Raw genomic sequence first — 10,469 nt, forward strand, 5'->3', positions numbered from 1 at the left:
TTGAAAATGAATAGCAAGAGAAAGTATGTGGGCTCCTGTTCTGTTTTTAATATAGTCTCTGACCAACGCATATATTTATAACGGCAATAAGAGAGCAGACGTGACGTGGTTGAGATCATAGCTCATCTCGAGAGTTAACTCTGATCACCAACTCATCAGAAAGCCAGAAAAGTGCTGTTTTTATGAAAGGATTTTGGAGACGGAGGGGGAAAATAAGAGCCAGGTCGTCATGGATACCTACAGTTGAGGCGATTTCAGTCGTATGCTGTTGTTTACTTTGGACTGTGTGTGTTACCGGACAGATCCATCATTCAGCAGAAACACAGCCTGCAGGTAGAGTCCAAACAGAGCGGGCCCACTTCCATTAATACTCGCGCCGCAGTCGGAACAGGATGGCCTTTATGAAGTCCGTGTGACTCTGCGGTGAGCGCCGGTGAGCTGCTGTTTGCTGACACAAGTTGTCAGGGTGCATTGAGATTTTTTGCAGTTAACTCACCAAGTCACTCCGGGGTCTCTGTGGAGATCCCGCCAGGCTGATGCGTAGCCATAAATGCAGCTTACGCCACTTTCATTATACCAGTGTGGAGTGCCAATGTCATGAAATGTTCTGGAGTTTAGCAGGAAGGGGCTTTCATATCTCCTCAGGTAATGCATTAATGCCAGCGCAGAGGATGGAGTCAAAATAAGTGGGTGACGTTAACAAATGAAATGGGTCTCGGAGGCAAAGATCCCGCCATTGTACTTATGACAAAGTTTCTCTTTATTAGACCTTTGAGAGTCCGTTTCACACCCACTCAAATAGATCCTTAGTATGTTATCTGTATTCAGATGCATCATCTACGTTTGTCTCAAATGCCAAAGTGTTATAAATACATACACACACACATAATAATAATTTTGTTCCTGTGTTGTATTGTTTTTTTGTACTGTATTCTATGATTTTCAATCAGATTTTAAAAGATACGTATAGGACTGTCTCAGAAAATTTGAATATTGTGATAAAGTTCTTTATTTTCTGTAATACAATTTATTAAAAAAAAAAAAAAAAATGTCATACATTCTGGATTCATTACAAATCAACTGAAATATTGCAAGCCTTTTATTATTTTAATATTGCTGATTATGGTTTAAACTTTACAGCTTAAGATTACCGTAAGATTCCCAGAATATTCAAATCTTTTGAGATAGGATATTTGAGTTTTCTTAAGCTGTAAGCCATGATCAGCAATATTAAAATAATAAAAGGCTTGCAATATTTCAGTTGATTTGTAATGAATCCAGAATGTATGACATTTTTGTTTTCCTAATTGGATTACAGAAAATCACAATATTCTAATTTTCTGAGACAGTCCTGTATACACTAAATAATAATTGCTCCTGTGTTTTGTTTTTTTGTACTGTATTCTATGATTTTTCAATCAGATTTTAAAAGATACGTATTCCTTCACTATTGCTGTTAATAATCAGCCCATTTTTAGTTTTGCAATAACTCACTTTCTTTTTTAGCATTTCATCAGGCACTGCATTCTTGTGAAATTGATCATGAATATCTATTTTGTCTTTGCAGGGAAGAAACCCTTTTTTCCTCGAGCCTGCCATCATAATCGCAATCTCCGACGGCAACAAGTTGACCAGCAGTAGCGGAGTCCAAGATGAGGTGAGCCCACATTTCCAGTCAGATAAAATGTATTTAAATTAATAGCCGGATTAACGAAGTCATACATGTCTTATACATGCAGAGAATCCCTCCCTTACAATGCCTTATTTAGTTATGTTATGTACTTTTTTAAGAAGTGAACTATTTCAATTAAAAGCAAATACAGTATCAAGCAGATATAGCTGTAGGGCGGTGCTTATCGTGAAAACCAAGCTGGGTCTATATGGGTTTGTGTGTGGGCCCTAAAGGCCCATTTATGTTCCCATACGCAAGTAAATAGGCAGGTCTGTTGTTCATACTTCCAGGAGTCATTCACGTTCCTCGGTAAGTCAGCTATTCCACTAGTGGGCAGTGCCGAGTTCAGAGTTCACATCCGCTTATGCACCAATACAAAGTTGTTTGCAACCACCCAAAAACACCAGAAGAAGAACGAGACAAAAGAAAGCAGTTTCAGCAAACATGGCGACGGTGGAGGAAATCATGATGGTGCACGTTTTTAGACATAAAAAGAGGCAGCAAAGTAGACGGCGGTGGTCAGTTTGACCATTAAGGGCCAGTCCCAATCCCCCCCTAGTCCTACTTTTCAGTCCTACCCCTAAATTTTGCGTGTTCCCGTGAGGGTAGTGGTGTCCCAATTCTTCTTTGCATGTAGGGCCAGTGGACATAACGAGGGCTAGTGTGTATGAATCTAGCCCTTCACAGCGAGGGATTTCAGATGCTGACTCGCTGACCGAGGGCCAGAAACATTTCCCAGAATGCTTTACGTCATCATTTGCAGACTGAATCAAACAAAAAAACATGGCGGACATTTCTTATTTTTAGTGAATAAAATCGATATTTTGAGTTAGTTTCTGCATAAAAATGCGTTTTGATTACATTTCTAGCGAGAAATATATATTTTACTTTCATAATATTCACACAGTGAATGTACATAATCACTCGCTTGCTCGTTGTTGCGTTGTATCTTCAGATCTTGCCAGAATAAAGGCTGATTTATGGTTCCGCTTTACACCAACGCAGAGCCTATGGCTGCGTAAACTACGCTGTACCCTACGCCGTACTCTACAGCGTAAGCTCTGCGTTGGTGTAACGCGGAACCATAAATCAGCTCCCGAGCCGGCGGCTCTTCTCATCTCTGAAAACATCGGAGCAAATTTCTTACCAGGCGTTATTTGGATAAACTGAGCCCAGGTTGGGGATCTTAACGGTTACTTTTACGCCTGAAAAAATATTAAAACTTAATAAAGTGTCATATAAACAGCGCTACAGCTGAAATTAAAACAGCTTTTATCTCTGGGCTTCCTGATATGGTGTGACGTATGTGCAAACGTAACTACGCAGTCGCTTACGTACCCCAACGTAAACCACGCAGTGACGTAGCACGCAAAATTTAGGGGTAGTGCTGAAAAGTAGGGGTAGTGGGAATATTGGGACTGGGCCCTGGGAAGATTACAAGGGCCCTAAAAATTTGTGGCTTGATTTTTAGGGGTAGTGGTAGAAAGTAGGGGGTGTAATGGGATTGGCCCTTAATACACTGCAGCATGTGGCCGGCGAATTCCTCTTCTGTGGTTTGTTCCTTTGGCTGCTCGCATGTTAGTTGTACTGCTTAACACTGGCCCCACGGTTTGCTGCGTCAAGCTACACATCCCCCAAACGGACCAAATTATGTGCATCAACGGCACAGGAGACTGGCGAAAGTTACGGAGGACCAAAGCAGTCATAAGTAAAAAATAAAAGCCCTTATTGGTCCAGCTCCTCCATTACTGGTCAGGAAACAATGCATGTAAAAGGAAAAGCAAAACAAAAACATCTCTGCTTTTATTCTGAATGATGTCAGTTTTGGTCCTCCATAGAAACGCTCCGTCTGTCTTCGTATCCAACTTCTGCATCCAGCATAATTGGGCCTTAGGTCAGAAACATTTATTAGGGCTCTTTCAGAGTAGTGATTTTAAGCCGTGAAGGGGATATTAGTGAAGCCAGGGGGGACATATAGAATAGCCATAACGCAGTACAGCGGGCATCTACCATTTAAATAGAAAGACCGTCAAAATAATCACTCCTACCTGCTGAACTAATCCATTTCTCTACCCGTGTTCCTTATCTTTCTTGTTATGCTTGTGTTTTGAACGAATCATAACAGGAACAGTTTGCAACATGTTTTTTTCCTTGGACCATTAAAAAAAACAGCTTTATTTTGAGCCTCATTTTCCACATCTGTTTAGTTGGTAAAATATGGGGTTAGGGACCAGTTGGGCAACGAACTCACTGTTGAACTTGATTGTTCACACAGTGTGAACAGGGAAATGACTTTAAGACTCCCACTTATAACAGCTTGTCATGTAATCTGAACACACCAGAAATCTGCCAACTCTGAAAATGAACTTGGTCTCAAAGCAGCTGAATATGTAGCGACCAATCAAGCTAACAGTTAAAAGTCAAGCTTTAGACATCAAAACTGCAGTCTACAAATCCAGGGTTTTTGCAGGTTTGTTAATCTACTATAAACGATAAAAGGATAATTTTCTTATGGGGAATGATAAATTGAGTTAGTGTACACTCGCACTACAGTAGCACCATTTCTTTGTCAATGTTATCTGTGGCAGAGAAGTTTATTGTTATTATACAGAGGGTCATTTTTCAGTTCGGCTTTAAATAGCCAGAAAGTCATAAACAAAGTATGGATGATCATTCCCTTTGGGTTTTGAACTTATGAGTTCTCTTAAAATGATCTTGAAATGTTGGAACATAGAATTGAAATATATTTTCTTTTTAAATCTTCAATTAAACTTTGATGCATAGAAAAACAAAATGTAGTATTGTTTGAGAAGCAGGAATCATTAAATATATCGAGTATATTGATAAAAAATCCCCAAACGTTAGGATGTCTTGAGAATGATTTTTATCCGAGGACCGAAGACTTCAACAGTTTAGTTTTTTTAAGCCCGAGCATAAAAAATGTGCCGCTCAAACTCAGAGTTGTTGCAGCCACACCTGCTTAAAGCTTCCGCGATTCCAGGCTTGTGAATGTCACACAAGTTTGCAAAAGGAAGTTTGACTTGAAAGGCAGCTCCTCTAAGAGCAACATTGTTTATGTATTTGAGCTCATGGAAAGTCTGAAAGTAAAATGCACAGATAATCTGATCTTTATTTAAGAGTGTTGCAACAAAGTGAAGCTTGCTGTTGTCAAGGTTTGATGCTTTAAATAGAATTTAATTTCTCAGTTACACACTTTAGATCTGCAGATCATTAAAAAACAGTCATCTTTGAGCTTACAGTACACACCAGATTATATTATTTCAATATTTTAAAATCTTGTAGTTTAAGAATGTGGTTCTCTCCTTTTTCATTTTTTTTATACATGTTTTTATTGGTAGACTGTTTCCACAATACAGAGCAAAACAGATGAACATACCTTTTTTTTTTCTCCCTCACCCCATCCCTCCCCCCACAGTTATAATAGTTTTTAAAAAATATATATAGTGACATAACAAAAAAGTAGTAGTAGTAGTGCAATGAATGTAAACTTAAATAAGAAAATAAAATTAAAGCGAAATGGGTTATCTAGAGATTAATAATTAGTTCTTAGATTAATGATTAGCAATTCCAGTAATAGTCACAAGTTATACTAGTAAATACTTGAGTCGGAGTGTTGTCATATACCACCCCCAGAAGTTATATACCAATGTATTAGTAATTAGGCTGTTACTATTCTTAGGGATAGACAAACAACGAAAAACAAAGACATCAACTCAGTCCTTTGGAAGTACTCTCAAATTTTCAAAATAATCCTGTTTCTCTGTCCAGCTCCATCTGCCCTTGACCACGCCGCTGCCAGGTAGCGAACTGACCAAGGAGCCGTTCCGCTGGGACCAGCGTCTGTTCGCGCTGGTGCTGCGTATCCCTGGCAACGCTTCGGTGGAGCCAGAACCCCTCGGCGGCGTCCCATCTGATGACTCTCCCATCACACCCATGTGTGAGGTCACCGGAGGTGGGTGAACCAAGTCGCTGTTTTCATTCCTGCATTAATATCTCTGCAGCTTTGCTCCTAACAGGGATGGGCAGCTCCGGTCCCCGACGGCTGGTGTCCTGCATGTTTCTCTGTTTCACCTGATTCAAATGAATGGATCAGCAGCTTAATCAAGATCTGCACACATCTGTTAATGACACAGTCATTTCCATCAGGGTGTGTTGAAGCAGGAAACATCTAAAACATGCAGGACATTGAGGCCTGGAGTTGCCCAGCCCTGGCTTAGAATGTCACTCCACCATAAAAACACTTTTATCTGCTCTGAAGCAAACCTCTCAGCCTGGGGACACTTTAATGTCTTCTGCAGATAAACATCCTGCTTTATACACTGTAGGAATGGAATGAGGAGAAAAAAAGGATCTTAAACTTGATGAGAGGATTTAATGAATGATGCCAAAGCACATTAAGAAGACTGGAGTTTTGTGGTTTTGATGCTTCACAAATGACTCAGTTTGTGGTTCCTCAAATCTACAGATTGATGGAGGCACCGTCATAAATCAGTTCATCACTGTTTTAATAAACAATAGACTTCTGATTTTTCTTGCTGACTTATTTGGCCTCTTAATTGCTACATGGAGCAACAATTTCACAGTTTTGGCATTAATTGATGTTATCTGGTCAACTTATCTTCACAAGAAGCAGCCTTGTTATAGGCTAAAGTTATTTTATTTAAGCGCTTGACATTAGGGTTGTCCCAATCAGGATTTTTTAGCTCCCGATCACTTGAGTTTGAGTTTCTGCCGATCCCGATTTTTCCCGATCCGATCACTATTTTTGGCTTCCTATACATTTCCGATACTTTTTCCCGATCAGATGCATTTTGCCAATGAAAAAAAACTAAAACTAAATTATCCCAAGTTTCTTTTATTGTCCATTGGAGAACAACATGGACATATTTCACCAAAGCTTATCAGCACTGGTGCAACAAAATGTAAAAAAAAATGAAATGAAATTGTAAACTAAAACAAAAAGTGCAGAATAGTGCAATAACAAAAATAAATAAATTTAACTTCAAAAGAGGTAGTTGAATGACATCCAGTCGAACTCACAAACACAAGAAAATTAAAATACTTTTTGGATTAAGCTTAGTGCAACATTCTGAATGGATGAAATGAATAACAGCAGCTTAATGAACATGAACAGATAGAACATTTCACAATTCAAACATGTAAACCGGAAGTGACGTTAAATGCAACAATATGTAAAACGATTTAATATATATTAAAAACATTAATAACTAGGTATGTCCCGATACGTTTTTGGCCGATACCAATGTTTTGAAAACGCTGTGATCGGGCCCGATTGATCGGGACAACACTACTTGACATAGCTTCTTTTTTTATATATATTTGTGGGTGCTGATTGAGTTGCCTTCTTTTTAGATTAAGTGCATAGATATTGGTCTCAGAGAAGCGCTAAGCATCTAACTTTTGGGTTGAGGCTCTTTCTGAACTAAGATGTGTTGCAGGTCCTTAACTGACCACTAGGGGGATGGCTGCAAAAGTGAGTCAGTCTCCATTGACTCTGGTGTTAAAATGTCCAACTTTGGAGCAGAAATAAACATGTTTACAGCCCGGTCCAAAAAAACATTTTGATCTCAATGGTTTAATTTCACACCAGTGAAAACTCTGCAGGGAGTGAATTTTTTTTTTTTTTTGTACAACACCAGTAGAGTTGATGTAAAGTGATAAATGTATTTCTAAAATGATTGATTGACAGTCGGCTCAGCCAGAGGCCACGCTTACCGAAGCAACCAGCTGCTTGTATTAACCCAGCGCCGGCTAAATGCAACAGTCAGTTCTTATTTCACAGCAGTCGACATATTAAACAGTATATTGGCTGTAATTGTCTCTCTGTGTATATCTTGGTGGGGCTCAGACCAAAGCTGTATTTGCTTACTTGTGGAGGTTTTCAGAAACCAATGGGTCTTGTTTGATCTTGTGCTCAGTCATTTTCTTGTTTTCTCTTCCATCGTTACTGCTTTCAGTCTCTTTGTTGTTGCTGTTACATCGTGTCGGAAAGTCATACTCAGTTTTTGCCAGAGACGACACTGGCTGGTTTTGCTAATAGTAAGGATGGGAGACCGCAAGAGCGAGACGAAATTAATCAAACTGATATTTTAACATCAGTATAAAAAAAAAAATACAGTTTTATATTGCTTAAAAAGTGTTTATCTTATACTAAAAGGGTTTGTTGCTGAATGCCATTTTTACTTGCGTGGGACAACATTAGACATATTCCTCTAAAGAGTAACAAGCCTCAATTGTGCAGCTGAGCCTGGTGGAACATGCTGGGACAGGCTCCATGTATTTATAACATCGGATCAAAATAGCGGTTTGTTAAACACATTCCATAGTAGATCACATGAATCATCTCTTGGTGTGAGTTGGGGATGTCACCATCCATCGCCAGTCCCCGCCAGAGGTGAGTGGGGACAGTACACCCATCCCCTCACCATAGATGGACGTATATACAGGACTGTCTCAGAAAATTACAATATTGTGATAAAGTTCTTTATTTTCTGTAATGCAATTTTAAAAAAACATAAATGTCATACATTCTGGATTCATTACAAATCAACTGAAATATTGCAAGCCTTTTATTATTTTAATATTGCTGATTATGGCTTACAGTTTAAGATTCCCAGAATATTCTAATTTTTTGAGATAGGATATTTGAGTTTTATTAAGCTGTAAACCATGATCAGCAATATTAAAATAATAAAAGGCTTGCAATATTTCAGTTGATTTGTAATGAATCCAGAATGTATGACATTTTTCTTTTTTGTAATTGCATTACAGAAAATCACAATATTTTTCTAATTTTCTGAGACAGTCCTGTAGTGTCCCTGTTGTTTATCACGCATTTCCTTTAAATACATTTTACTCTTGTCTGGATTATGCCGGGAATAACTGGCACAGAAAGAGCAGGAACATTTTTGCAGCCATATATTTTGAAAAATTGTGACTTTTGCATTTCTACCTTTTTGTTATTCTGACCTGCTTGGATGTGCTTGCACATGCAGTAATCATATTGGGTGATGACAGGAAGGAACAGTCATGAATCTGTTTTTTGGAAAATAATCTGGAGAAAATCCTCGTGTCTGCAGCTGTTTTCCTCTTCAGTGAGGAATAGCATTAAGCGTTGTCTCAACAACCAGTGTTGTGTTTACAGGTTTTGCCTGTGGGACCTAAAGCAAGTAAAAATACCTACTGCTCTTGCAGTATTTTAAGCACTGAGTGACTCTGCCGGGGCTGTTGTCAAAGGGTTAAGGGCTTTGTTAAAGTATTACCGAGCAGTAACTGTTGATTAAGGTTAGAAAGATTTTGGCCATCTGGCTCAGAAACAGGATGGTATTTCTCCTGCTTTTAAAGGTCTGTCAAGAGACTTCCTGGCCAGTGATTTTGATGTATAATCCCCCTCTGCTGTCGAAGGAGCTGAAAACCCCCGCCGCTCTGCAGTCACTTTTGAAGAACGTGCATTCATAGAAATAGACATCCTCCCCTCCTTCCTCCTGTTGCTCCGTGCCTCCGGCAGCTGGGAAGGAGAAGGCACCGGAGCGATGCTGATGGCACGTTAAGATTAGAACATGCCACCGGCACTCACACACATAGACAGCCGAGCAGAGCACACCCAAGCTCGGCGTGGCAGTCGTGGTGCTGAATACAGAACGCCGCACCGCTCCATTGTCACTGACGGTCTACAGTACATTACTGCTGATGGCAGTCCTGACACAAAGCCACTGCCTTTTCAAACGGGGTGTGAATGGGTGCATATCGGGGTCACTAGAGGTGAAGTGAGAGGCACTTTGTGCTTGAAAAGCTAAATTAGATTAATCTGTTGCAGCTCTGGTAGACGGCAGTTTTTTTCTCCATGTGATTGATGCTGTGACAAATAACAGATTTAACAGATCCAGGGTTTCTGACTACTATTTACCTGTGCTATTGTCACCTGCGCAAGGAATTGATGAGTAAACTCCCCCCAAGTGTGTTACATACAGGACTGTCTCAGAAAATTAGAATATTGTGATAAAGTTCTTTATTTTCTGTAATCCAATTTAAAAAAAAAAAAAAAAAAAAAAAAAAAAAAAAATCAACTGAAATATTGCAAGCCTTTTATTATTTTAATATTGCTGATTATGGCGTACAGTTTAAGATTACCATGTAAACACCTAATTCCGAAAATGTCCATTCCGAATTAAACTTAATTCCGAAGTAAGTGGCTGGTTTATTCCGATTTTAAATCTGAATAGAATAATTCCAGATCATGTATACACTCATTCCTCTTTAAATTAATTCCGGTCTTTCTTTCTGCTCGTTCCCTCGCCCGTCTGTCTCCATGACGCTTATATTCCACGCTGGGCTGGTTTTCCAAACAAAGTTTCAAGATGCAGCAGCAGTAAACGCTGGTCAAGAGCAGAGACCATTTATTTAATAAATAGAAATAATTAAAAGAACAGATGGAAACAGGAAACATCAAAATTGTGAGCTTTTCAAAGTTGTAGCAAAGTTTCTTTTTCTTCCGGTAGTTTAACTTCCGGGCCACCCCCTATCCAATCAGAACCTTCCCAACCCCCAGACCTGTAGAGGAATTGGAGAAAGCCGATCAAACGTGTTTTCCATGTAAACCTCAATTCAGAATTAATATTTCCATGTAAACTCGAAGGAAAATAGTTATTTAATTCGGAATAATTAATTCCGACTTAAAAAACATCATGTAACCGTGGCCATTATTATGAAATTGTCTGTTTTTAATCTTTCGTTGCAAATTCATTTCCAAAAATAC

At 39.1% G+C, this 10,469-nt stretch overlaps 1 protein-coding gene across 3 annotated transcripts in view; it reads left to right on the forward strand.

The window, feature by feature from the left end:
• Positions 1 to 10,469, forward strand: part of ints6 (integrator complex subunit 6) — a 41,194-nt gene that overhangs the window by 8,053 nt on the left and 22,672 nt on the right. For all 3 annotated transcript variants that reach the window (XR_009782780.1, XM_061723065.1, XM_061723067.1), the window contains exons 4-5: positions 1,568 to 1,657; positions 5,462 to 5,645. Coding sequence is in view for 2 of the 3 variants with exons in the window: in XM_061723065.1 (XP_061579049.1) it covers positions 1,568 to 1,657; positions 5,462 to 5,645 (274 nt within the window). In the remaining variant the exon portion in view is untranslated. The remainder of the gene's footprint in view (positions 1 to 1,567; positions 1,658 to 5,461; positions 5,646 to 10,469) is intronic.

Source organism: Cololabis saira, chromosome 6, assembly GCF_033807715.1.
Source record: "Cololabis saira isolate AMF1-May2022 chromosome 6, fColSai1.1, whole genome shotgun sequence".
NCBI lineage: Eukaryota > Metazoa > Chordata > Actinopteri > Beloniformes > Belonidae > Cololabis > Cololabis saira.